Genomic DNA, 27,573 nt, shown 5'->3' with positions numbered 1-27,573 from the left:
GTCTACCTGAGCACGTGTTGAAAGCAGATCAACAACTTTCTGCCCAGGGAGGATCACTCTAAGATCCTTTACTAATCCCGTAATTAACTAAGCACACACTGAACCTGGGGAAGCCCAATCAGCGCCACCATGTGGCTGGCTCCTGCTGACTGATTCTTATTGCACCGGCTCTTCGGACTTTCGGACTATGCGGGGTCGGTGTGTGCGTGGCTTACATTAGACACCGCCAAAGGACGTTCGCACTTTGCGACAAAATGACGACCTAGGGGGGGATTTGGGAACTTGTTTTCCTTAACTCGTAGTAATTGGAAATCATTGACATGTGTTCCTGTTCAAAGGCAAACGTGGCTTGAGGATAGGTTCCATAAATACCAAGGCCATACTTCCGACCAGACGCCATTTGTTGTTGGTGCAAACTACCAATCTTCCCTATCACAAGACGTTACAACTCTCCATCTTACGACGAGAAGAAGCTTTCATCCACACCAAGATACCCACTACACGGTGGTCATAAAATCTTGCTCGACATATCCCATCTTTCAATTCACAACCATGCCAGTCTACCCGAGAAACCAGAGGCCCCTCCACGCGGCTCTCGCTGCGGACCGACAGCGTGCTCTCGAAAAAGCAAGGACGGATGCCGCGGTAGCCGAAAAGTCGAAGTACAGCTTCGGCGGTCGTGACGACTCGAAGACACAAGACAACATGGACGTGATCGGCACTAGAAAAGCCAGAAAGTGGCTCGGCAGCTTCCACATAACCTCGAAGACCTCAGACGGAACATCAAAGCCTCGCACATCAGACTACCAAAGCCTGTAAAGAGCAGACTCCATTCACAATCATCAGTCGACCTTCTATCACCCAGCCTTCATACATCATCCGCGATATGATTTCCTCTCAGCACCGACAAGCAAAAGTTGAAGTTCAATCGTCATCGCAAGTATCCGACAGACGACCACTTGATGACCGACATATACACGAATATTCTGGAGTCTATTAGGACATAATTGCCAGCTTCAGATCACTACAGGCAGCAGATATTATATGGGATCATACGATGAAGAAAAGAATGAACATGAAGGCATTCGAGGGCGTGGTGATGGAGGCTACAGGATTATGCTGGCATTGGCCATTGGGACAGAACCGATCGCATTTGTTTCACAAGCAGTGGTATTACCAGCGGCCAGGGCTATGGGTATTAATGAGCAATACTTTCGGCTGCTGTGCTGCTATTCAGGAGTTACGGGAAAGTGGCTAAGGGAACTAGCAGCCACGGGCGTCGGCGTGGGAACTTTTGCTGCGGATTTATTATTTTATACCCCGATCTTAGGCTTATAATTTCAGAATTAAGACCGAAATTCTGAGAAGAGATGTGATTGCGAATTCCATCATGTCTCAACTGAACTCTTGGTTGCCAAACGCCTTGACCCTATAAAAAGTGTTTCCGCAGCAGACCATAGCCACAAACTACTGCAGGGTTCCACTCCAGCATGCCATTAGATAGGCCCGACGCAGAGTAGTGTCAGAGACTCCTCTCATGTTCCAAGAGGAAGCTCCGTGAAGAACTAAATTCCTGCCGTGTAATGACTAGAATGAAATATGCACCCATTACCACGGTCCGCGGAAAGCCTTCTAGTCCCTGGGGCAAGTCTGGTTCATAAATCTTGCCAGTTTCTTTTTCGAAGAATTCTGTCTTGCATCAACTCTTCTGCAGCCATCTCAATCAGTTCTGTGCGCCCTTGGGTAGATGGGTTCGCAATTCTTACCTGGTCCTGGCGACAGCCAATTCTCGGTCCAGAACTCCATCGGACGTGAAGTGTTCGTAGAAGCCCCTGATACTATTGCCAATCCCTTCACGTCCCAGCATCCTACCGATGCTCTCCAACCCATACTTTTGCATGTTCACTCGATCCTCGGGACGAAACTCTTCTTCATAGTATTCCCAGGTCGCTTCGCGCGGCAGCCAATAGACTGTTGCAAAACTGCCAAAGGGACTTCGGGTGTTCTCATCTTCGTATTGGATCACCCTTTCGTCACAATCGAAAGCGTCTTCCCAGGTGTCCTCCAGCCGGTCGATTAGGATAAGTCCGCGGGAATACCACTCGTTGATAAAGTCCTCGGGAAGAAACCAGAACTTGGCGTCATCAATGTTGTCTATTACAGCACGGTTCCGGACTTCGTGTCCGTGATGGCTAATGCAGGCCTTTGCACGCTCTTGGCAGGTAAGATGTGATGGAAGAGGGAAGCAAACGACCTCTATCCTGTCCCCGCCCCATTCGGTATTGCGATTCCTGGTGAGACGCGAGAGAGCGTGCGCCATCTTTGCGGCCCGGGTTGGGGTTGCTGTTGGGGTGATATCGTAGACCGCCATACCAAAAGGTGGCTTTGGCCGGGGGGATGGATAGTCCCAGTCGCCTCGCTGAGCGATTCTCGGTTTCTCCCATGCGGCGAAAATCGGAGTTCCGTCATGACTTGGCGCCGGTTCTACTACTATTTGAATCGGGATAAGCTGTTTACGTATCGATCTCACCGGTACGTCGTAAGGTCGATATACATAATCGTTGTCGTCTTCATTCTCCGAAGGAACGTCCGGGAGTGGGGGGTCGTAAGAGAGTCGCTCGCAGACGCGACACATTGTTGTAAGCTTTTGCCGTTCAGATTCGATCCAGTCGGAGCATGATGATTAAGCTGAGAAAGATAATTATTAGTGGTAAATATAGAAGGACTGATGATGAGAATTGTGCTTACATCTTTACCTAGGCACGTGCAGCTGTGACTGTTGTCAGTTTGTTGGCCCCTTGTGGACCTTGTAGAATTGACGCTATCACGAAGAGGTGGGGACTGGTGCCTAAAGCCGGCAGAACATCCGGTCAACAGCTGATCGATGACTAGTCGTAATCCACAAAAACTGGCTGCAGGTTGCCATACTTAACCGCGGTCTCTTGATAAGATTGGTAAGTATTAAAGCCTTGGAAGGCCTAGACTAAGACCAATACATGTAACAAGTTCGTCATAGCGAGACATCGGGTGCGAAGAACTTATGTAGAGTTCAGAAAAAGAACCCGCTTAGGTCGTGGGAGTACGAGATCGACACGCTGCGATTGAGCTGATATCATTGGAAAGAAAGAGGAACTACCGTGATGTTGGACCTTGAAGTGGATTGGAACATAATGTTATTGCGAACTACTAATATGTCCCAATGTCTCAACTTGAACACTTAGACTGTGAAACCGCACGTTAAGCCAAATCAACATTTAGATGTTGTGGGATTGTCTAAGTGGCAATGATTATAGGCAAAACTGTGCGCCTCCATTCTGTAAAGCGATGTCGGAGTTGTTACGCCAGCATTCGTGCGAACGCTTGCAGCTTGTGTGATCGAGGGACGATGGCGTATCGGGGGCCTTGTAATGACGTGCGGCTTGCCTTATCATCCAGACGCGGGTCAGCAGCAGCAGCGAGTATATCAAGTCAAAGCCAGCGACAGCTTGACCGAGATTTAGGAATAAACAACTTTATCTTTTGCAGCGGTTACTGGACATAAGTTCGTTGTTGCCGCGAGTCCCGCATCACCTCTTCGATCTGAAATAATTGAAGAAACCTGAACGCAAATCAAATAATGTCGGCACCGGCATCGCAAGACCCTGTCTCCCACGTTGACCCCAAAAAGCTTGAGGCTATCAGAAGAAAGTATGCCGAGGAAGCAGAAAAGAGACTGAGACCAGAAGGCCCTGCACAATTCCAACCCCTCAACGAAGCTTCAGAGGATCGACTCCACTCGCTTCTCGACGATCCGTGGGCGGACCACGCAACACTGAATGCCAGGCCATCGCCCTTCCGCGACACCAAGCATACTCGATTCTTCGTACTAGGAGCCGGGTTCGGGGGACTCTTGTACGCCGTAAACCTCATCGAGTCCGGTGTCGCAACAGCCGACGAGATCCGAATCGTCGACGCGGCTGGCGGCTTTGGCGGGACTTGGTACTGGCATCGGTATCCTGGATTGCACTGCGATCTCGAGAGCTACTGCTATTTGCCTCTGCTTGAGGAGAGTGGCTACATTCCGACCAAGAAGTACGCTCCGGCCGCGGAAATTCGACACTATGCCGAGCTCATTGCGTCGCGATGGAAGCTTAACGACAAGACTCTGTTCCGGTCTGACGTGCAGAGTGTGCAGTGGAATGATGACAAGGAGCTCTGGAATATCAGTCTCTCTGAGAGACGTGGTCCCGGAGAACCTGTTATCAAGCAAGAAATCCAGGCGCAGTATGTTTACCTGGCCGCGGGTGTTCTCACAAAGCCACAAGTGCCAAAGATTCCCGGTCTCCTTTCCTACAAAGGGGACATATTCCACACATCTAGATGGAACTATGATGTCACCGGAGGATCTCAGGAAGACCAAACACTCAGCAACTTGCAAGACAAAAGAGTCGCAATAGTCGGCACGGCCGCAACGGCCATAGGAGCAATCCCCACGCTCGCAAAGTTCGCAAAGGAGTTGTACGTGGTGCAGCGAACGCCAGCATACGTCAAAGAACGCGGTCAACAAGACACAGACCCCGAAACTTTCAAAGCTACTGTCGCCAGAAAGAGAGGTTGGCAATTTGAGAGACAGATCAACTTGAACCGACACATGACCAACGCCCTCTTGCCAGGCCAGCCCAACTTGGTTAACGATGGCTGGACCGATATGCCCGCTTACTCCGCGGTCATGGGCTCGCCCGCCCATGGCATCGTCAACCCTTCCCCAGAAGACCAAGACCGAAGGGCCACCTGGTTCCACGCCTTGGACCTGCCACATATGGAACGTGTGCGCGCTCGAGTCAGCAGCATCGTGAAGGATGAAGCTACCGCGGAGAAATTGAAGCCCTGGTACCCATCGTGGTGTAAACGTCCAACATTCAGCGATGAGTATCTACAGGCTTTCAACGATCCGCATGTACATCTCCTCGACACTAACGGTAAGGGGCCATCTCATGCCACAGAGAGAGGCATCGTCATCGCCGGTGAGGAGTATCCCGTCGATATCATCATCTTTAGCACTGGCTATTCCGTCACCGGTGGTCGTACGGGAGGCAGTCCAGCAGAAAGAGTCGGCATCGAGGTTTTCGGACGAAATGGCATCTCATTAGACGACAAATGGCGTCGCAACGGCGCTGCCACACTGCATGGATACCTCACGAACGAGTTTCCCAACCTCTTCTTCTCTGGTACGTCTCAGGGTACCATCACGGGCAACAATGTGTTCATGTTGGGTCTCATTGCTCGACATGTCACATACATCATCTCCGAGGCTGAGAAACGAGTCGGTGCTGGTCAAAGGGCCATCGTCGAGGTGACTCGAGAGGCAGAGGAACAGCACAGCCTGGAAGTTGCGAAGAGGGCCCCATTCTTCTCATCGCTTGCGGGATGTACCCCGGGATACTTCAACGGACACGGTCAAGCGGCCTCAGACGACCCTAGAGAGAGGGCCAAGCAGGCACGGGGAGTCGTGTGGGCTGAAGGTACGGTGTCTTTCTTGGAGTACATTGGTAAATGGAGGAACGAGGGAAAGTTGGAAGGGATATCCATTTCAGCGCGACCTAGATTCGCGGCGAATGGCAGAGACAGATTGTCTAAGCTTTGATGCAGTATCTACTAAACCTAGGTCTTAAGCATACTCAGCCATTATGCTGTTAAGGTAGTTCAGGTGACTGAAACTGAACCCATCATGCATGGGAATTGAGGATAGAGAATTCTGATGCACTATCGAGCGCTCGCATGATGAGATAAGCGTAGAGTCTGAGGTCCAATGTAGTCTTGGTTCACCCCTGTGACCAGCACAAGCATAAGTTATCCTTGTAGCTCTCAACCTAGCTTGATTAGAAAGCCCTGCAAGATAGTTGACACTCCAATGGGAGACTTTAAGCATATTTCAAAATGTAATATGAAATAGTTCACATGTATCGAAGGATCTTCCAACACCGGCATTCGCCTGCAAGATACCTTTGTCATTGTTGTCACGACTTCTACGAATCGAACTTTGAAACGTAGATACAATTGATTTCGATTTTGAGTTGACGATTCCGACCCGACACAATATGTCTGCCTCCAGGTTGAACATCAAAACACTCTGACCTCTCAGCAAAGCGCTCTGTCCACTCGTAACTTTGCGGGCGTTGAGTCGTGCAGCCGGCATGCTATGATGCAGTGATCTCAGGCAGCAGCAGATAATCAAGAAGAATTTAGATCACATGTGCGGTTATAGAATCGAGACGATGACGGATGTAACCGCTATTACTTGACATCCATCTGATGTCAAAGTCGCGGGACGTCACGGAAAGTATGCAAGATATTGGATGCCGGACTTCAAGCTCAAGTCAAGTCGACTTCCCAATGACGCCGCCTCGAATCTCGGAGTTTTCATGAACTCTATAGCATGATGAACTCGAATATATGGGAGAAAGAGATTGAAGAGTGACATCAGGACTCATCACATAGGCTGGGTGAAAAACATGCCTCGGATTACTTCGGAACAAGCTTAGCGATGACTTTGTAGGTTTTCTCGTAATCAAGCTGTCGATGAGCTCGGACTCGGTCATTATCAGCACTTCGAAATGACGTTGAATATCCTTCCAGACGAAAAGAGGCGGGCTTTTCCAGAAAAGCCGAAGGTACCGGAAGACTTTCTTGTAATTCGAGCCTCGGTCGGGGTTCAAAGCAAGATCGAAAAGGTATCCCGAAAGTCATCACTCTGCCGAGTCCGATGCCCGCAGATTTCGTGTTCGTACGTTAAACTTGCTTTTCCAACAGAGTATAGCGGAGGTGACGGCAATTTGCAAGCTTCATCGAGATCAAAACTTTGTGGGACGGGGACGGAGATCAACGGACATGATCATTGTTCGTTTGAGAAAGGGTGTAGGAAACCCAAGTATAAGAATTTGGCTCATCCCCCTTTACCAACTTCAACTCTTGAGAATACAAATTCATCACATCTTCATACATCATCGCATCCGAAAAGCCAGTGACAGCACCCACACCCTCATCCTCATCCTCATCATCGTCAACAACCCTGTTTCCAACAAATCGTCATAAACAAGCATCTAAAATTCCCGAGACTCCCGTCAGTCTAAACTCTATCCACGTAGTCGGGACACCCGCACCAAACTCCTCGCACCCGGATCCCCCGCAAACTCAATCCTGAGAAAAACGCTCCAGCCATCTCACTCTATCCCACCGATCCTTGTTCAACCCCTTCACACATAATGAAGACCTCCCACCTCTTCCTCCTCGCCACCCCCATCCTCGCAGCCGTAGCACCAGCCACAACCGCCGAACAGTGCGGATCCCTCGGCGTAATGACATACACCGCCGCATCCCTCGACACCTCCGTCGCCGGTGGCACCGGCGTTGATCCCGCACAGATCCGCACGTGCCAGGACCACCCCCTAGGCGCGGCCCCTCGACCCGAACACGCCGTCGGACCCCGTCCTGCGTCGGCAGACAGCAAGCAAGGAGGAGTCAACTCCACCACCGTAAACCGCTGGGGCTGGGGTTGGGGCTGGCGGCACGGCGGTGGCGGCTGGAGTAACTGCTGGGATGTTGACCCAGGCGACTACGGCTGCTCGGGGGGCTACTGCTACAAGGCGTGCGACGGGGACGGGCGGTGGTGCTGGACTGCGCGGAATAGGGGGTACGGAGACTGGCAAACGTGTGATACGAATTCCGATTGTGCGAATTTGGCTAACGTTGGATGTGGGAAGGGGTGTGCGTCTTGTGGGTGCGGGTGTTAGTTGAAAGCTCGATCGCTTTCACTTAGATTCTTTCGGAAAGTTCATAGTTGCTCATGGTGTGTATGTTTTGGGATCTGGGAATGCGAGTGAGTTCCGGTGTTTGGCTTCTCGAATTTTTGTATCAAGTCTGGTTAGTTGTATCTCATTAGGTCGGTAATGATCATCAAATTTGAGTCCTTCCTTGCTTGTGATCGGTCTGTACTTTCACGGTGACCTCACTTTTGCACATATTAATGTTGCTTGCATGACTATCTCGTCCAAGAAGTTGGCGTGATTGGACCTGGCAGCGGTGCCTACTTTACATGGATTAGAAGTCTTTCACTATAATAAAACAGACGAAGAGTTTTCAACTTCAGATGCAGCTGAAGTCTTCTTCAGTCGTGACCTATAGATAATACATGGATGACGTAGGCCCATGGAGGATGACGTCGTTCTGCTGAATATGAAAGGAAACCCGAACTTGAAATACGATATGAAAGTCTAATTTCGATGCCGTATATTGACAATTCAGACAACGCCGGTGGTATCTCAAAAAAGACAAAAAGGAAAACCAGACACTCGGGATCCTACGCGCGACCTAGGATCCCAAGTCCCTCCCTCAAATCACAGACCCGTTTGGATCCAAGTGTAAAAGATCGCCAAACTCCTCCGGAAAAGACTGACTTTCATCAGGGAAAACACCTAATGCATCCTGTCCCATCGCCCAAGTCTGCTGTGATTGATAGTTGGCACAAGTCGTTCTCTCATACTCAAAATGAACTGCCTCCGGTTCGTTCTCCATCGGCATGATAACAGAAGACAAGGTCGAGTTGTTGGACCAACCACCAGTCAACGACGGCAGCATCTCGGAGACGTCGGTAGACTGCGTGAGAGACCCGAGATTCTGATACTCGCGAACCAAGTTCATAAATTCGTCGATGCTGAATTTGTCGCAAGGTGACTGTCGTTTCTTGGACTCAAGAAACTCGCAAAACATCTCGCAAAACATCTCAAGGTCGTCGCGATCTGGAGAATGTCAGTTAAGTACATATTGTATCTATCTCGGTTTCTGAGAAAAAACATACAGGGAGAAGGCATGGTTCCCGAAGGGTTTGACCCAAAGAGTATCTTATAGATCTCACCCCACTTGTAGGCACCTGGCTTACGGCGCATCTGGGCTTGACATAAGCCCCATTGAGCATCGTCCATCATGTCATCAACTTTGTCATCTCGCCTGACACATCGAACCTTAGCATTGTAGTGTTTGTCAAGATCTTCCCTTGACGGCAGTCGCTCAAGACATCTACTGCATTTGAGCCCCGGCTTATGGTGAGCACGGTAGAGGTGTTCCCTAGTGTGGTACATCAGCATATGCTTCCGCGTAGTGTTGAAGTGACTGAAATGACACTCAGTTCGGGCAAGGGCAAAGCGAAACTTACTTGAGTCTGGGAATGGTCTCCCATCCGGAGCTTCCACAAAGCTTCCACTTCTTCTTGCAGTAGTTCTTCGGGTCGTTTTTGTAGTAAGGGCATGCAAAAGGGCGTGCTTCATCCTGAGCACCCGCCAGAGACTCGGAAGACGGGTCAACAGGGTCTTCAAGCCCTGAAGTGCCGAATGCGGCCTTTGTTTTCCGCGATTTCTGCGATCTTTGCCGTTTAACCTCAGTCTTGTTGCTCTCTGGCTCATGAACCCTCTTTCTCCCACTAGCAGGCTCTGTAGCTGCGAGTTCAGGCACCGGGGGGGTTTCGGAAGAAGGTAGGTACTGTTCCACAGTTGGAGATGTGAGCTCGCCAATAGCTGGTGAAGTAAAGAAACCCATCTGTCCAAAGGCAGAGTATGGCTGGCTTACAGCGCCATAATGTGCTTGACCAGGAAGAAATGGCTCTGAAAACGAGGTGGGTAAGGTCACACTAAGTCTTGCGCCGAACTCAGGAAAAGGCCCAGCGGTTGAGCTAGTGTAATCCGAGCCGAATCGAGCCTGGCATGTGGTTGCCGGCAACGTTTGACTTTGTTGCGTTGAAGTTGGTAACTTCATCATGTTTACAGCGAGAGGCCGAGCTTGAGGTGCATGAGGAGGTCCTGTCAAGAGCCGCTGTTGACCTAGCGAGCTTGCCATATGTCCACAATGATCTGCTTTCGTGTAGCTAGGGTCACCACGGCACTTGTCGTACATCTTCTCAAGGCTGGACACAATATCACCGCTCGACAATCGCTTGGAGCCGTCGACTTCTAGCATCCCACTCTGAATGAGATTCAGAAGATCGTGTGTGAACATACTGGCTGTCGGGGCTCGATGCAGTTGACTGATCCACTACCCAAGTCTGCGTTAGTATACATGCAATGATGTTACACGAGGCTCTCTGCTCAATTACTCACGTGAGATACAGCTGCTTTCAACTTGACTCGGATCCCTTTCTCTCGGTCTTTGGAAACTTCGAAAAAGGAGTTGTCGAATCCATCGTCGGCCTTCGTCAGACGATTGGTGTCGAAAGTCTTAACCCCCTTGCTCCCCAGAATCATCCATGTAGCTGCTACACTCATGACGCAGCCGAGCGACCAAATGTCTGCTTTTCGGCCATCATACAAGCCCACATCACATTCTGGAGGACGGTAGGTGTACGTAAAGCCTGCTGGCCTCTCTGCCTTGGAAGCTGTCGTCGCGGAGTGAATTCGGGTGAGTCCAAGGTCAGCTACAACGAGCTGCGATTGCCCTTGAACTCTATCATGGAAAAACAAAATGTTTTCCGGTTTGATATCCCCATGGCGGCCCCAACCTTGTGTTGTTGAAGCTAGGCTCTGACTTGTTGATTTGGAAAGCCTTGTCTGTCGGCAGTAATGAATCGCCTTCAAGGCCTCCGCAATGCCGAGCATCTGCTTGGCAGTCCAGGTGGCAGCAGGCACTACCGCCTTTCCGATAGGACGAGGCAAAGAGGGTGACTCGGTAGCAAAGAAGCTGCGGAGATCGGATTCCGCCCATGGAAAAATTAGGTAGTAGTTTTTCCCAAGTTTGAAAGTGGCAAGGAGCTCAATAATATGAGATTGGTCCATGTCACCAAATACCTTGAGGGCTTCGACCTCACGCCTATAATCTTCCGATCTCCCGTGAAGTAGCTTTTTGATTGCGACCTTGGAGAAGGGAAAGTCGTGATGCCCGGCATGAATATGAGCCTGGTAAATGCGAGAACTGTGGCTCATACTGTTGCGAGGCGTTTGGAACCCCTCATAGGATTCGGGCATTACGATCGGCAATATGGTCCCTTCCGGAAACTCGAGCGGTTCGTCTTCGAGTTGACGTCGTGCGAAAACAGGCGCCAGGAGTTTCCATTGTGTGGCCTCGAATGACAAGGCCTCGTAGTGGCTGAGCCCCATCAATGACAGATCGGAGCAAGACGGGGTCGTCAAGGACCGAACCAAGGTGGTCTTCTCTCCTGACGTAGAGGTCAATGTCAATGGTAAGTGCTCGTCGCTGAGAGAATTCAGCATAAATGCTGGAAGGGCATCGACACGACCGATCAAGACAAGAATGGCAAAGGTCTTGATGTAAGTCTTCTGCTTGTTGAAAATGGTGACAGCGTAGATGCTACACATCAAGTCGGCGATGCCAGGGCTCGAAGTCAGAGCTGCTAGTGCCGACTGCGGGGTGAGGATTCGGTTGAGCGCAGGCTCGGGAAGGAACTCCTTGAAATCACCGCCGTTGAGATTGAGCGAGCGACACATGGCAGCCTCGAGCAGCTGCTTCAGAGGTTGGGTGGGCCCCATATTCTCAGGCTGAGGTAACGATGGCGGGAGAGCGAGGGTGTCATCTTCGGGGGTGGTCTCGACCATGCTCAAGTGGTTGTAGACTCGTAAAGAGTTGTAGAGGATTGGTAGGGCGTTATGCAAGCAAGGGAAGAAGTGGAGTGCGATGAGGTTCGGCTAGCGTTCAGGCTGAAAGCGATCACGACGTCGTTTTGCTGCGATGCCAAGGAATGAAAGTGAATCGGACGAAATGGAGGGAAAGGCCATGCTGGCAGAAGGGGGAGCAGCATTTAATCCATTTAAAGGGCGAGCAACTGCACATTTCACGTAAAACAAGGCAATTGAGCGTGACATTCGTAGCACAAGGTGCAAGATTCGGTCAAGCACCTCGCATTGCCGTTGTTGCGCATCTGCGCATCTGCGGAGGATTCGACGCGTGAAATTTCATTTTGGGTCCTCAAGATTGGTCAGGTTGAAGTAGGGCAACCAGGCGTCGAGCACCAACTACAGCACTGCCTCACTGCCTCAATGCCTCAATGCCTCAATGCCTCAATGCCTCAATGCCTCAATGCCTCAATGCCTCAATGCCTCGACGTAACGGTAGTCGTGTCTCAGTAGATTGACGGCCGGGTCCAATGTCGTCACAAAACATCATTCGTAGTGTGTGTTGAAGCAAGGGCGAGTGGTTCGCATGAGCCGCAGAAAGGGACATGAACATGAGGAATGTTGGATGAGTGGAAGTGAGTGAAGTTGGAAGGAGCTGTTGGCAAAGTCCGAAGTTTAAGCTTACCTCAGGTACCTTACCTAGGTATCCGGGGATTAAATCGGACGCAGTCAAGCTTCCAGAATGGTTAGTCATCCACAACCCCACCACCCCTCTCAGGTCAGATAGGTACCTCACTCTCACACTCACTCTTGAACCCAAACTCACCGTCCATTCCTCAGTGCTCATGACAAGCTTGAGATGAGTGTGAAGTGAGTTTCTTACCTGCCATCTCATCTCATCTCAACTCAATTGAGCGTCACAAACAACTCAATGCCAACTCGACATTCAAAAACCATCAAATTCAGTTCGTGGACGAAGTGAAATTGAGAAATTTACCTCAGATCCTTAGATAAGCCAACCAGACGGTGAGAGCGCCAAGAAATGCCAAGGAAAGAATCACCTTCTGGGCGCCTATCACCTTCCACCACGCGACCCTCTTGCCCGCTGTTGCTGCTTTTTCGCTCATTGATGTAATCTGTGACCAGTTCTTGCCCAGTCTTGCCAGTGTCTATACGAAGTACCTCCTACCGCGGTGGTTTTCACCCCGCTCCTGGCTGTCCGTCTCTGCTCTGCCTCTCTGCTCACCTTTTTTCCTTTTCTCGGCGCTCTGCCCAGGAAAATCCTCGACTCTCCCAAAGTCAATGCAGAAATCAACAACAACGACGCGAGGTCGGACAATGAAGCCAGCGACAAAGGTGTTGGTGATACCTTCTACCACTCACCGGCCCTAGCACACTCATCTGCTTCTCCAGAACTCCATTCTCTGCCCATCCACTGCCTAGCAGTCCGCATAGGTCGGCAAAGCCAGCACAGCACACCACGCACAAACGTACCGCAAAGCAACCCGCACCCCACACCCCGCCCGCGAACAACCACGGCGCCGAGACCAAAAACCTCACCCGTCGTTGCCGTACTTCCGTGCCAGACGAACCACCTCTCATTGTCCTGCGGAACCTGCGCAGCATCCCGCCAGGCAGCGCACGCCGCAGCAGAGCAGAGCAGAGCCCGGCGCGCCCACCGCGCTGCTCTTCTCTTCGCGTCCCGGGACCCAGGTCTTTATACCTATTCGGCCCAGGCCACAATTGTTCATCACGGTCTTGGCCCTGCGTGGCCTCTTGCCGGTTTCCCGTCTCCGGGTCCCTCTCAACACGCTTTCCCCTGAACACTTGACGTAAACCAACTCAACCGAGACGAAAGCAAATCCAGTTCATCCCGCCGGCCGGTGTCCCCTACGGATACGCCCCCCTCTAGAATGAGGCTCTGGTCCTCGAGCCTCATGGGGACCTCCCTCCTCACGGTTCTCGCGGGGTCCGGGCCCGCTCTCGCAACGGTCCCCATCCTGACAGAGGTCTCTCTAAAAGGCTGCGCCGATGTAGACTGCCCGCCCGGCGCCGTCGACGACCTCGTTGGCGAGTCAAACTGCACACTCGCCGGCTCCGTTCTCCGCCGCATCGGCATTGCCCCGGAGGTTCTCGACATACCCATAGACGACACGAACACAACCGACATCCGCAAGCTCTCACTCACCGTCGCCACCGTCGCCAACTCCCCCGCTCCGGCAAACTCCCCCAGCTGGATAAAGAAGCAGCTCTACACCCAATCCTACTACCTCGGCGCCCCCGCGGGACTAAATCTCTCGTCGGAGAGCTATCCCAAGGGATGTGCCCTCATCTTCCAACACATGTTCCAGACCTTGCCCACACCGCACGAGGTACCCGACCTCGACACCACAGACTGTAGCCCTTGGCTCCAGCAGTCCTGTATGGACGAGATCACGGGCTACGTAGACGACTTCCGCACCGCCCACTCCAATGACGAGACCCTACCCCGGTGCCAGGAAATCGCAATGTACCTCGAGGAGCGGACGCGTACAGATAAAGACTTCCACTGTAACCTCGTCGCCGGCGCCGTCAACATCACCGGCGTCGACGTCATCGGCCCGGACGCCCCTACCCTGCTGGCGCAGGACGCGGGCGACGCAGACGACAACAACGACTGCCACCCGACGCTGCCGCAGTCGTACGATATGTTCAAGCTGACCGACGTCGAACTCATTCTCGACGGGGACGGGAGCACGACAAAGCCGACAGGCGGGCTGAACGGGTACACGCCCGTCATGAGCGTCTTGTTTGACAAGCTCTTGTATTCGCAATGGATCTGCATGAAGACGATGAGTGAGTACGACCAGCAGAACGCGAGTGCGAGGACGAACACGCCTTTGATGGCGGGCCTGATTATGGGGCTTGCGACCTTGGTAGGAATTATGATGCTATGATCGAACAATCCAAAATCAAGGCGAGAGAAAGAAATAAAGAAAGAAAGAGAGAAAGTATATGCGTGTGCGATGCGAGAGCGACTTTTGGATCACGAGAGGGAAAACAGGACTGGCCCGGATATTTTATGACTTTACGCGATTATATACCCCAATGAAACCACGGCGGAATAGATATGACACGCCTTATTCAACCCAAATGTTCTTGCCCAAACGCCGATACACATGCCTGACACTATAAAAGAAAGATATTTAATGTAATATTGTAGTAACAGTGTTGTTTAATGAGTTAGATGATGATGCCGCGCTGCGCCCATCCACCCTTGCCCTTCCAGGCAAAGAGGATCATGCCGCACGCCACCCAAACAGTGACGGCCATGGCCCAGAACGTCGGCGCGTAACACTGCGCGCCATAGCAAAACACGTCTCCGCCGCCACCGCTGCCGCCGCCGCGCTGGGGAGAGTTCTCGGCGCCAGACTGGTACACGGCCGAGTACACCAGACCCCAGAACGTCGAGCCCAGGGCGGGGAACATGGCGACGATGCCCCAGTTTGTCGCAAAGTTCTCGACACCCCAGATGACGGTGATGATGATGGGCGTCAGGCTGAAGACGGCGCCGTACCCGGAGCCGATCAGACCGGACACGATCCAGAACCGCTCGCCGTGTTCTTGGATGAGGCCGGAGGCCAGGGCGACCAGGCCCAGGGACAAGATGATGGCGAAGAAGAGCAGGAAGGCGACGCGGGAGATGGTGGGTCTGCCGCGGAGGAAGGGCGACGTGGAGGAGACCTGAAGGTGCTGCGTCTGCGGCGAGGGCGCGAGGAGGTCGGTTAGGGTGCCGGTTGCGAGACGGGCGATGGTGCTGGTGATGCCGACGATGGAGACGTGCGTCGCGGCCGAGGTCGGAGGTCCGACGTAGTGCATGGTGGGAGGGTACAGCGTGCCAATCACGGTACCGAGGTTGTTGATGAAGGCTTCGCCGGGTCCAATCATCAGCAGGAAACCTAGGGCGAAGCACCACATGGTCTTGTCCGTGAGGAAGCTCCTGGTCTCGGCGTTGAGGACGAGCTTCTTCCTGAGCTTGGCATCGTCTTCCGCCGGTCCCAAGACGCCGCCGTCTTCCTCGTCGTCGATTTGTCCGATTGCGCCGTAGTTTCTGCTGCGTTCGAGACTGCGGGCGCTGAGGAAGGAGGTGCTGCGCTCCAAGAGGCCGCTTCGCTCCAGCTCCTCGACGGCTTCCTCGAAGATCTCTTCCTCGTCGACAACCTTGAGCGTGAAGGAACCGGTCACTCCCACCACCAAGAGCAGGATAGCGAGGAAGACGAAGAAGTGGAAAACGTCCAAGTCTCCAGCTGAACCGTCCGGCAAGCGCTCGTAAAAGACGTGACTGCCCAACTGACTGAGCCACATGCCGCTCAACCCAAAGGCGGCAATGGGCACGGCGAGCGCCAGTCCGCGATGCTTCCCCTTGCCAAAGTTCTTGGCGCACGTCGCGACGGCGGCGAGGTACATGGAGCACGTACCGACGCCCACGCAGACGAAGGCGAAGATCATGAGCGGGTACGTCCAGTCGGCGCCGCCGCCGATGCGCCGTCCGGCGTAATCGCGCAGCCCGCCGAGGTTCTCCGCCTCGAGCTTCCGGTACGTGCCAGCCGCGATGGCGTAGCCGCCGCTGAAGAGTATAGCCGCCAGGAGCGATAAGGGCGGGGTGCCGACGCGGTCGCAGATGTAGCCGAGGAACGAGACGGGGAGGTAGAGGGCGATAGAGCTGCTGATGGCGAGGCCGTTGACCTGGAACTGGGTATAGTGCAGGCGTTCCTGGAAGATGTGGCCGTACATGGAGAAGACGGTGATGGAGCCCGCGCAGAGGGCCGAGACGAGTGCTGCGATGAAGGAGATTGCTCGGAGGGTGGTGGCCGCGCGGGGGCTTGGACGTTTCCGCCTCGGTGGTGTCTGGGAGTCGAAGGAGGATCTCGAGCTGAAGCGGCTGATTGTGGAGGAAGCATCGTCGTCGTCGTGAGCTCCCGCGACGAGGGTCCGGTCATCGGACGGGGTTGGGGTGTTTGCGGCTCGCGCCATGGTGAATGACTGGCTGGTTGTGTGGGAGGTTCAGTCGGGTTCGGAGATGCGTGGAAGATGAGTACGGATTGGCGATTTGGAGCTATGTGCCGTGGTCGGCTATGGGTAGCCAAGGGAAGAACCGACAATTAGACAGAAAAAGAAGGGCAGTCGCTGGTCATTATTGCGCAGATGGAAGAAGTGAGGTGGCCGGATCCGCGAGACTCGAGTCACAAACGACCAAGATCAAACATGACGTGCTCAAGAGGGAGGGCGAGGGAGAGGAGAGGAGAAGTCTCGGGTTCGCGGGAGTAGAAGAAGATGGTGGGAGGAGACGGACGGCCCGCGTCGGAGTCAGGAGTTGGAGTCACGATTTCGCACGTCAGCAGGTCGCTTCTGTCACCTATAATGATGTCGTGCTTGTCGGCCCGGTGGACTCTGGAGCGCCGCTTAGGCTGTTTGAACGCTGCTGGACTGTTGTCCGGCGGACCCGTTTGTCACTGACATGGCGCTTGGGCACAGAGCTTAGGCTGTCCGTAGTTCCTAAGGTACATACCGAATCATGTCACTGGCCGGGTGGCTGGTGGACCATGGAGGGCGGACAGCGAGCTAAAAGCTGGGGTGAGCCAGGCACCTATCGCTTACCTAAACCTGCCTTTAGCGAGATCGGAGTCTGGTAGTCTCCCCGCCGAGGTCCCAGCTAAGATACCTACCTACCTAAGGTATCTCATGGGGCTAAGGTCGATTAGATACAGTGATTAGACAAGGCAAGAACTACGTACCTACCAACGTAACTCCATCTGCATCCAGCGGCACTCTCGGAATGTTCTCTTTTGGCTTTTCCAGTCCTCATCAGTCCACCTATCTACCTGAAGATCGATTCTGTTATTGCAAGCACTAAAGTCAAATTCAGGATGGAATACGCCAGGGGTTCGCATGATGGTGTACTTGCTGAACAGCTTGCAAAGCTCACCAACGCCGATGGATCTCCTAACACAGCCCTCCGGCACGCCAACCTAGACAATCTTGTCTCGAGACTCACGCCATGGGAACTTCTATATCTCAGGCAACTGACATCAAAGAGCACAATCAAGCTTGCAGAGATGCATCATCTTCCGGAAGAAGTTGTTGCTATGATAGCACAGTATCTGCGCCTTGGCGATGCACTTAAGTGCACTCAGGTTTCCAAAGCATGGCGAGCAAAATGGACGTCCGACACCGTCGCCAGGGAAATCGCCCAAATTTCCTTTCCTGGATTAGTCGCTGCATCTCCAGATGCGTCGGCTTGGGATCTGTTACGTCCTATAGCCCACAAGGCCACAGCCCGGAACGAAGGCAAACTCACTTCCTGGCTCTCCATCAACACGGCCGATGTGCCTCTGCTGAAATGTACCGCCCTGAAATACGATAAGCGCAGCCTCAAGTTTGCCAAATCTAAGCCTACACCTACATCCTCGAGATTCTTCAAGAACACTCGAGAAGTAGAACTGAGGACTCATCTCGGCTTCGCCTACTGCAGTGGAAAAGTCGCCTGGCAGTGGGATTCCTACCGTTTCTTCGTTGACGACATCCGAGCCATGACAAGGAAGCTTGTTCCACTTCCCGACCTCGTGGTGAAGGGAGACAAGGACTTCATCGTGCATACCATGACGGAGAACCTCTTAATCCTCGTTGACCAATATAGCATGAGGGCTCTGTAAGTTGTTCGACAACATACCATTCATCACTACATCAGAAAGACACCGAGTCATATTTCAAATCCAGCTAATCGTCTCAGTATCGTATACGATCTTGTCAAGGAACAGCACCGTCGTGTTACACTTCCTAGGCACATGACGGATCTACAAGCCCATAAAGATACGTTCGTCGTCATTTTCAACTCCGACTATTACCATGGCGAGGATGAAGCTGTGCCAACCCCGCCTCATGTCTGGACCTGGTCTACTGGACTTGTCAAGCTTCAGGTTCCTATTTCTCCTGCAGCCCATGAACGGCACGGCACCGGCTTTCCATGGGAGGAGCATGTATGCCGAGGCGTGGATGTAAACAACGGTTTCATCTTTCACCCAACAAACCCTCACGTTCTCTACTTCGTCAGTGTGTTTCTCGGCACCCATAGGATGAGTGACGAAAGGAGTGACTGTGACTCTACCAGTGAGTTCGAGGAAATCGATAACGACTCAACAATTGAGTTTGAGGAAATTGATACCGACTCATATCAATATGTCAGCCTTGAACTCCTTGTCGAGGTTCACAAATTCGAAGACATGAAGTTTGTCAAAACTTTCCCATACAAACTCACCCGAAAGTACAAGATGCAAAATGTGCCACGCTTTGCAACACATTGCCGACCAATGAATTCCTATGGACTTTTCAACATTGGCAACATATACAGGTCGACTTCGAAGAGTCTCACCACAGTCAAGAGCGAGCTGTCCGGAAAAGAGGCTGTAAGGACGCCCAGTCTTCCCGTGAGAAGCATCAACTTCAACACAGTGACGGAGTCATTCATTGTAGAAAAGAGGGTCCTGAACGGCATGCGGAGACCGATCTGGGATTTTGGTAGTCGTGATCCATCACAGACTGGCGGCATCTTGTGGAACGACTCGATCTATTACATTCAGAACAAATCGCCCATCTACCCGGGCGACAACAAGTCTCGATGGAGGCATGAATTCGAGGGCAACGGCCAAAGATCAATCTGCATCGCCAACAAGTCATCAACGGTTGTCCTGGAAACCAACAACCCTTGGTTCACTGGGTCGGAGGCATTCCGGACCATTGCGGTGGATGATGACTTCGTGGTCGGCCTCTCCTCACGGAGTTACGTCGTGTACAACTTTGGCGACTCAAGTCTGAAAGGAGGGCCTTGGTGCGAACCCCATAACGTGCGGCTTTACATGGACAACAAGGACACGAAATGTCCCGTTTGGGGTTGCCCGGGGCCGAACAAGTCCAGCACATGCCAGGTCTGTAGTGATGACATCGTTGATACCGTCAACATGTATGAGTCGTCGGACGAAGCCGAAACCTACCATCATTATTACGGCGACGGCACCTCGGATTCCGACGATGACGATGCGGGCTTTGGCCAGGCCAGTTCCAATCTCTTTCCACGAGGTTTACGCTGGATGTGATTGTTGGCGCACTGAATCGGTTGTATTTTCGATAGACATTGTGCTTGGCGACGAAGAAAGACAGAGTGCCAGGAAACACTATCCGAAAGAATACACCTTCCGAGTAACCGTCGACAGCAGTAACGAAACTGGAGGAAACGAAAGAGAGTAGTTGTTGGTTATACAACGCAGCTATTTTTCTGAGGCTCAAAGGTGGTTTCAGGCATCCCGTGACAAAGACAATTACCCAGAACCACGCCAGTTGTTTTGTAGGTCATCATTTCTGCCATCACTTATATACGAGGCATCGTGATACTCAGTGTTTTCTGGCACAGCTGGCCGCAGCTGGCACCATCTGGGCGCTCTGGGCCATTTTCGCTGCTGCTAGCCGGGAGGTTACATTTGGTCTAACCAACGGTGTAGAACTGACTTCAAGCCTCGCAACGGTCAGCAAATATCCCCGCTTCTCAGCTTCGGTCTACGGAATTGCGCACACATGGAATCTCCAGCAACATGACATGACGTGCCTTACCAAACCTAGCTGATCCAAGCGCGAGATACATGTCTCCACCGCGGCATCTTTCGACCCTGCCGCGCTACGTGCGATGCGCCTCATCAACACCCGCACCTTGGCCCTGGCCGAGTTCTTTGGCGACGAGATCCCGCGGTACGCCATCGTATCTCATACATGGGGCCACGATGAAGTGACATTTCAAGACTGGAAGGAGGACCTATGCGTGGCGAGGGAGAGGGAGGGGTTTCGCAAGATTGACATGGCCAGGATCCAGGCCATTGACGATGGACTCGATCACCTCTGGATCGACACCTGCTGCATCAACAAGGAGAGTTCCGCCGAGCTGTCCGAGGCCATCAACTCCATGTTCGCGTGGTACGAGTGCGCGGTGCGGTGCTACGCCTACCTCTCGGACGTAGACCACGCGGAACGACTCGACGGGCCCGCCGGCGACGCAGAGCACAGCTTCGACATCCTTTCGCGGAGTCTCTGGTTCACCCGCGGCTGGACGCTCCAAGAGCTCCTTGCCCCGCGGGAGGTCCTCTTCTTCGCCCGCGGCTGGAGCCTCCTGGGCACCCGCAAGCTCCTCGCGGGCGTCATCCAGAGAATCACGAACATTGACTGGAAGTATCTCCAGCCGCGAAGCAGGAAACGCCTGTCCGACGCCAGCGTCGCCGAGCGCATGTCGTGGCTGTCGTGCCGCAAGACGACGCGCAAGGAGGACATGGCGTATTGCATGCTCGGCATCTTTGACATCAACATGCCTCTTCTCTACGGCGAGGGCGCGAAGGCGTTCGCGCGGCTGCAGGAGGAGATACTCAAGACGTCGACGGACCAGTCGCTCTTTTGCTGGTCCTGGACCGAGAGCGACCCGGGTTCCTGGGTCAGCATGCTGGCGCCGTCGCCGCGCAACTTTAGAAACGGGCAGGATTATCACCCGGCGCACGATCCCTCGAGCAGGCCGGTGCCGTATTCCATGACCAACTTTGGCTTGTCGATACAGTTGATGCTGGTACGCCCCGCCAACATTCGTATCTCCAACTTCGGCTTCCGGCCCCCAGAGTGTATCGGCATCCTATCCGCCAGCACGAAAGGCGGCCACCTCATCGGTGTTCCCCTGGAGAGCACCGGCCTGGTGGACACGTACAGAGTCGTCCGGGACTTCCCCCGACCCATCTCGCTGCGATGGAACACGCGCGATCTCGGGCTCCTAAAGTCCGGAAGCAGCCTAAAGGTCGAAGTCCACGACATATTCGTCCCCTCAAAGGCGCCGGGGAGCGATCTCGGCATTGTCCAGCTCAAGCCCCACGACTCGAGCTTTCACCTGGGCGAGTACGCCATCATGCTCCTCGTCATGCACAGCCGCGGTTCCGGCGTCGAGATCTTTACGCGCATCGAGGCGATACCGCGGTACACGGATTCCATGGCGGGGTTTATCACCATGAAGAAGTTCAAGTTCCCGCCGTCACCGACGACGACATCAGCGACGAATACATCAAACTCGTCGCCAAACTCGGTAGTCTTCAACGCAGTAGAAGCACACGGCGCGCTCGTCCGACTCCACGCAAACTCCCTCAGCCAAAAGGACGGCGCCCTCTGGATGCTCTTCGGCGTGCTCGTCAACAAGGCAGGGCAGTCGTGGTGGATATTCCGATACCTAGACGGGCTGGCCTCGGCTTCGGGCTCGTCTTCTTCCTCATCGTCGTCCTCCTCCTCCTCCTCTTCAATGACCGAGGCGAACTTAGAGAGACTGCTGCGGGACGCAGCGACGAATTGGCAGCCTTCGTACCGGGCTAAAGCGTACGTCTCACCGCAGGCGGTGGAGAGTAGACGTGTGACGAAGAGGGATGCCATTACGATTACGTTTGGGCCCGAGTTTCGCGCCGAGGTGAATGATCGAAAGACGATGGCTAAGGCCGCGCATCTTGTTGTTTCGGGGGTTGCTGCTGGGTTGAAGACGTCAGAGACAATTTGAGATGTTGAAATGATGAATGATGAAAGATGAAATGATGAAGATAAAAGTATTGGGCTTGGTTGTTTGGGTTTTCGGCTTCGCGAAGGTGACTTATACCCTCGGCGCGGAGCACTTAGCTGTCTAGTCATGGTACGTGAGTAGTCACGACAATCAAAGATCAGAGGTCATGGATTAGAGACGTTCAACAGAGTGCAAAATATGTGCAATTGAAGAGAAAATTATGTACCGGTGACGGGTGAGAGATCCTGCGAGCAATCTCATGCGCCAAACACCTGATGATGCCCAGATATACGTAGGTCAATAACACAATCCCCACGGCCCCCTGGGTGCTGCTTTTATACTCAAAGGTTCCGACTACATCTCAATCTCAAGCACTGGTGGTGTTGTACCCAATGCCCAGTCCAACGGGGCAATTCGGCACATTCGCCTGCCACGCCTCGTTACTCTTTGCGAACGCGGGCAGATACGAGTTGGTCGTAAAAGTCTATGAGACAAATTAGCTCGTCACATCCAAGTAAACGACAGTCACCCATCCTCCAGGACATTGACTTACACTAGGCAGATAGTAAGAGACGTCAGCAGACGTGTAGTTGCCCCCGAGAGAGCGCAGAACCGAGACGACGGAACCCGCAACGTAGTCCAAGAAGATGAGATCAATCTTGTCGTCGTCGGCAAGCTCACCGCTGGCGGGGAAGCTGCCGTTGGCCTGGAAGAAGTCGGGGTAATCGTACGTCGGGATCTCGCTGTGCACGGTATCATCTCCGTCGGTGCCGAAGTCGTCGGTGGTCGTGTACCCCGGCGTGACGGCCTGACGCCTGACGATGCGTCCGCCGGCGTAGGAGCGCTTGGAGAAGTGGTCGTTCGTCACGTGCGGGTCGATGCAGCTGTCCACGGCCGAGAGGGCCGGGTTGACATGTCCGAAGCCAAACGAATCTGACGAGAGAGAACGTCTGCGCTTGGAGGGGAACCCGCCGGATTCGAGACCCGCGAGGACCTGGCGCGCGAGAGACCACGAGACGTCAGGGATATACTGGAAGCCGTCGGTGAAGGGGGAGACGATGAAGGAGGAGTCGTAGTCGAAGGGGCCCTCGGCGAGGTCGAAGCGGATGTGGCCTGTGTTGGCGAGGATGATGCGCGGCGTGGCCTTGCGGGCCTCGGTGACGATCGTGGCGGAGAGGGCGGTCGTCAGCAGGGAGAAGATGGAGCCGGCGGACATGTAGGGCGCGCAGGCGATGCACCACGTCTGGGGCGCGCAGCCGTAGAGGGAGGTGAGGTTGAGCTTTTTGCGGGTTGCTGTGATGTTTGCGGAGACGGCGAGGCCCTTTGTGGTGTTGAAGGCTTTGTGCTGGCTGCCGACTGCGTGGTACTCGAACGTGAGGGTGTTCCTGGGAATTGCAGTCAGTCATGAGACGGAGGGCTCTTGATTGTGCATGTGTATTAGTCTTACCAGTCCAGGTAGCGGCGAGAGTACGTGATGCTCGAGTTTCCGGTAGCAGCCATCTGGCCGGCGGTCACGTTCACAGCCTTTTGAGACGGGTGAGGTACGCCCTTGGGATACACGGCGCCCTTGTAGCTGTCCGACTTGACGCCGCTCAGAGACAGCCAGCCGACGGTCTCGCAGTACCGGCCGGACTCCAGGGCGGTCGACTTGTCGTCGTAGACGGCAAAGTCGCGGATGTGGGTGTGGCCGCCAAAGAACTGGACCGGGGTGTCGGGCTTAACGGCGCGGATGGCGTCGAAGACGGTCTTGAGGGTGCTGCTGCTCTGCGTCGGGCGGACGGGGTTATGGCCGATGACGAGGAAGAGGTCGATGGGCTCCGTGTAGTCGACGGCGTCGAGGAACCATTGCTGCTTGACCATTGTGGCGGCCTTTGTGACGACGGAGGCGTTGGAGTTGCCTGTGAAGTCGAAGAGGACGCCAAAGGCCATGATTCTGAGACCTGTGTAGGATTTATGTCAGATATCAACAAGGCTAGGGCAGAGAGGCTACATACCCTTGGGGGTGGTGAAGTATCTGTACTGCTTGCCAATGGTCTCGAGCGCTCCCGTGCTGGGGTTGCGGATCTGGACGTTGCTCGTCAAGTATCTGTCGCCGTAGACCTTGGCGAACTGGCTGAAGGTCTCGTACGCAATGGCAGAAACGTAGAGTTCGTGGTTACCAATGGCCAAGACATCGTAATCGATGTTCTCAAAGATTGGGTTCGACAGCTGGCCGTTGACGCCAGTGCCATTGGCGTAAGACGAAACGCCAGTGGCATCGCTGATTCCTGCGCCGTCGTGCAAGTCCTAGAGTTGCGTCAGTGAAACTGGTGTTGAGGATGGCTCGTGGGCGGAAACATACTCCCGTGTCGACCACCAGCAAGTCAACATCCAGGTCCTTGGCCTTCTTGCGCATGTGCTTGACGAAGCTCACAAAGTCACCCCAGTCAGCGCCGTAATTTTGCTCGCGGATGTGTCCTTCGAGCCTGTGATCTTGTCAGCATCCGAGTCGTGTCGCTGGGTGCCAAGGTAGAAATCCTATCCGTACCATCCGTGAGTATCTGTATCGAAGGTGTTAGCACAAACAAAGTTGCATATTCCTGTTTGCAGATTGAAACAAGCTTACCAGTAGTATGGAGAAAGTTTAATTGACCCCACGAGAGCGGTCCACGAGGCGCAACGGCGGCCGCCTGAGCATCAGGCTGCGCGCGACGAACATTTCTGGTCAAGACGACGTCTCTCTCGGGATGCTCGCAGCTCTCGCAGGCGAGGGCCGGGACGGCGCCGAACGCAAGGGCGAGAGAGGCCCAGACGCTGTTTCCGAAACGCATTGCGACGTGATAAGGCTCCCAATTAAACAAAAGAACGAACGGTCCGACGTCTGGAAAACCTTATTCGCAGACTGTCTGGCGAGCTCAAGCAACGGTTGACGAGATCCTCTGAGCAGGTCAGCAAGGCCCAGGATACAAGGTGTGGAAAAGGCATGCAGCCAAGCTTTTAAAAGATGCGCTTCCCGCTCGAACAAGCTTTTTCTCTACATGAGCCAAGAGCAGCAGCACCTGGAGACGGCGTGGTATCCCGGGCAGCTGCAGCTCTGCCGCGCTGACGCGGCAAATGATAACCCATCGTCCTCCCCCCTCATTCAATATCTCTCCATCGGGGGCCACCGAAATCGCAACTCGCAGAGCTGCTATCTCGCTATCATCCAAAGCAACAAGACATCCTGGGCACGTGGGATAAAGCAGCTGCCAGGGATTGCTGGGGACCGAGCTTCCTCTTGTTATCTAGCGTGGCCGATGTCCGCGCCCCAATTGACATGGCCGGGCCCGCATGGGATCTCGTTTAACGTGCCGTCATTGCCGGGTTTCCCAAATGGCGATCGCTGGTGATCCACGGGGTGCTTTGATTGGTCTATGTATTTGTTGGGTGTTTACTAGTCATGTCAGTGGAGGAGCTGGAGATTATTCGCAGTAAAAGTCACCCGGAAGTTTGTGATTGACTAATGCTCAGTTTGCTCGACTAAGAAAAATTGTTGTTCGTCTTTTCTCAGTGGTGTGTGACCAATGCCATCACTACTGCATAACTACCCTTCGTCACCATAAGTCAGCTCTAGATGGCCAATCTCTTACGTCTGGACTCGGCTACCATCTACTTGAAGGAGCATTCGTATCTTTCCCACGCTGTGCAAAGACTCCTAATTTATTGATCTGCGAACCCGCTGGTAACATGCGTGATGATCCGATGATGAAACAGAGCTACAATTAGTTATTGACGCCAACCTACGAACATTTTGAATGTGGATGTCAGTACCCAGCCAAGCTCGAAATCGAAGGGTTATCAGTTCTAGCTCTCAACGGCTTAATATTGGCTACACCACGATAAGCTGATATGAATAGCGACAAGTCCTAAATGAGAGACATATAATGCAGACTGGTCGTAAAACTAGATCTCGGAATATTTAAGTCAAAGAATTATCTACTAAATTGCCCACCATAATAGCTCACGTGCTCAGGAAATGGATAATGGAGTTCTGCTCCAGACGGAGTCTCAATGAGGGTCCATATGCTTCCATCCCACCGGTGCTCTGTTTCATCATGGAACTCTGGTACCCCAATAAGGGGTAAGGTTATCCGCAATATAGCATACGGCAATGCGAGTCCTAATTCTTGAAAGTCCTTGGGTTCATAGAGAGCGACCTAGCCTGTCTGATCTCAAGCTCCTGAGTTCAATATACTATATAGCGACCGTTTCTTCTCGCGCTTCTAAACTTACCCAATCTGAGATTGGAAAGCAGAGTATAGCGAGCCTGCGAATGGGCTGACTGACGGAGGTGGCCCGACGCCCTCGCATTCCTCGGCAGGCTCACCACCCCTGCGTTGATGCGATGGATCCACTCAGCTATAGAACGAGTTTCGAAAACTTCCACCCCGGATTCGCCTCACATCAGCCCTCGCGTCCAGGGACTTGGAACTGAAATAAGGCGTACGTTATCTTGAATGACATATCCACCACCCACCTGCTTGTCACTTGCCTAGACCGCCATCTACTTGGCTGCCTACCGGAAATACACGCTGGCTCGATCCAACACAAGAGCTGGGCTGCGTCATTCCCATACCTTTGGTAGTTACTAGTACCTCCTTCTTTTGCTGGCGAAGGACATTAAGGGAATGCATGACACACGTTCTGTCTTATTGGATTCAAGCATAGGTTTGCGATATCTAAGATACGGTCGATGAATGTTGAAGAGTAGTAATCTCGAGCGTTCGTCTTAGATCTTGGGTCGTTTACTGAAGGCATCTTCCCAGCTCACATTGCCATGATTTTAGACAGAGCCTACGCACTGACGAAAGCACGCCCGAGGTTCATTGGGCATCTTCAGACGGCAGCACACGTCAAGTTGCACGACAGGAGTAGTCCGCATGTAGGTAGGTCAGGAAAATCGGATGACACCGATGCTGGGCTTAGCCCTCGTCTCAGCATCTTTTTGTTGGCATGAAAGTAAGGTAGATATCGATACTGACTTGCTTGATGGCTTCCTTGGACATTGAATGGAACCTACCAATTAAACTGCCGTGAGTCAAATTTCCAGCTCAAGGCTACTCCAGACTGGATCTATCATCCCAGCCTGCAGTCGCAAAATCTCATTCCAACCTACTGTCAAAGACATCCCACAAGAGAATTATTCGTGATCTCTATGATTTCCTCATTTTTTCTTCCGTGACGAACCGAACTTTGAAGCTTAAACCATGTACCTGGCTTGGCTCTGCTCAATCCTGACACACCCCGTGAATCAAGACCCGAGGTCCATTAAGCTTGGTTTTAGAGCCGAGTTTCGCAGGGAATCCGCGGGTGGGCCTGCCCTGTGAATGGGCTTACTACCCCGTATTATCCAGAACGGAGTACTCC

At 53.2% G+C, this 27,573-nt stretch overlaps 8 protein-coding genes across 8 annotated transcripts; 4 read left to right on the top strand and 4 right to left on the bottom strand.

Annotated features, from left to right (window-relative positions):
* Positions 1–1,632: 1,632 nt before the first annotated feature.
* HER10_EVM0000216 (uncharacterized protein) lies at positions 1,633–2,635 on the bottom strand (the record flags this gene model as incomplete). The annotated part of the gene is made up of 2 exons (XM_035470009.1): positions 1,633–1,708; positions 1,767–2,635. The coding sequence occupies 2 exons, from the start codon at positions 2,633–2,635 to the stop codon at positions 1,633–1,635; spliced, it is 945 nt and encodes a 314-aa protein (XP_035328733.1).
* Positions 2,636–3,616: 981 nt separating this feature from the next.
* On the top strand, positions 3,617–5,623 carry HER10_EVM0012229 (cyclohexanone monooxygenase; the record flags this gene model as incomplete). The annotated part of the gene is made up of 1 exon (XM_035481627.1): positions 3,617–5,623. The coding sequence occupies one exon, from the start codon at positions 3,617–3,619 to the stop codon at positions 5,621–5,623; it is 2,007 nt and encodes a 668-aa protein (XP_035330189.1).
* Positions 5,624–8,367: 2,744 nt separating this feature from the next.
* HER10_EVM0003583 (protein kinase) lies at positions 8,368–11,573 on the bottom strand (the record flags this gene model as incomplete). The annotated part of the gene is made up of 5 exons (XM_035473255.1): positions 8,368–8,774; positions 8,834–9,099; positions 9,188–10,059; positions 10,125–10,823; positions 10,875–11,573. The coding sequence occupies 5 exons, from the start codon at positions 11,571–11,573 to the stop codon at positions 8,368–8,370; spliced, it is 2,943 nt and encodes a 980-aa protein (XP_035329105.1).
* Positions 11,574–13,504: 1,931 nt separating this feature from the next.
* HER10_EVM0001229 (uncharacterized protein) lies at positions 13,505–14,527 on the top strand (the record flags this gene model as incomplete). Its single annotated transcript, XM_035470984.1, has 1 exon — positions 13,505–14,527. One exon carries the CDS (start codon positions 13,505–13,507, stop codon positions 14,525–14,527), a length of 1,023 nt encoding a protein of 340 aa, XP_035328849.1.
* Positions 14,528–14,813: 286 nt separating this feature from the next.
* HER10_EVM0007913 (MFS monocarboxylic acid transporter) lies at positions 14,814–16,604 on the bottom strand (the record flags this gene model as incomplete). Its single annotated transcript, XM_035477453.1, has 1 exon — positions 14,814–16,604. One exon carries the CDS (start codon positions 16,602–16,604, stop codon positions 14,814–14,816), a length of 1,791 nt encoding a protein of 596 aa, XP_035329668.1.
* Positions 16,605–17,497: 893 nt separating this feature from the next.
* HER10_EVM0004346 (F-box domain-containing protein) lies at positions 17,498–19,720 on the top strand (the record flags this gene model as incomplete). The annotated part of the gene is made up of 3 exons (XM_035473995.1): positions 17,498–18,279; positions 18,361–18,682; positions 18,776–19,720. The coding sequence occupies 3 exons, from the start codon at positions 17,498–17,500 to the stop codon at positions 19,718–19,720; spliced, it is 2,049 nt and encodes a 682-aa protein (XP_035329209.1).
* Positions 19,721–20,304: 584 nt separating this feature from the next.
* Positions 20,305–22,464, top strand: HER10_EVM0012409 (heterokaryon incompatibility protein; the record flags this gene model as incomplete). The annotated part of the gene is made up of 2 exons (XM_035481805.1): positions 20,305–21,453; positions 22,429–22,464. 2 exons carry the CDS (start codon positions 20,305–20,307, stop codon positions 22,462–22,464), a joined length of 1,185 nt encoding a protein of 394 aa, XP_035330209.1.
* HER10_EVM0005055 (calcineurin-like phosphoesterase) lies at positions 22,414–25,220 on the bottom strand. Its single transcript, XM_035474680.1, has 7 exons — positions 24,794–25,220; positions 24,716–24,728; positions 24,530–24,653; positions 24,183–24,474; positions 23,636–24,128; positions 22,742–23,573; positions 22,414–22,672 (listed from the first exon to the last, which is right to left on the bottom strand). Exons 1-7 carry the CDS (start codon positions 24,996–24,998, stop codon positions 22,556–22,558), a joined length of 2,076 nt encoding a protein of 691 aa, XP_035329293.1. The 5' UTR covers positions 24,999–25,220; the 3' UTR covers positions 22,414–22,555.
* Between the last annotated feature and the right edge of the window lie 2,353 nt (positions 25,221–27,573).

Source organism: Colletotrichum scovillei (assembly GCF_011075155.1).
Source record: "Colletotrichum scovillei strain TJNH1 chromosome Unknown Contig00009, whole genome shotgun sequence".
Classification (NCBI taxonomy): Eukaryota; Fungi; Ascomycota; class Sordariomycetes; order Glomerellales; family Glomerellaceae; genus Colletotrichum; species Colletotrichum scovillei.
The sequence above is the reverse complement of the archived record's forward strand: the minus strand, read 5'-3'. Positions and strand labels throughout refer to the sequence as shown.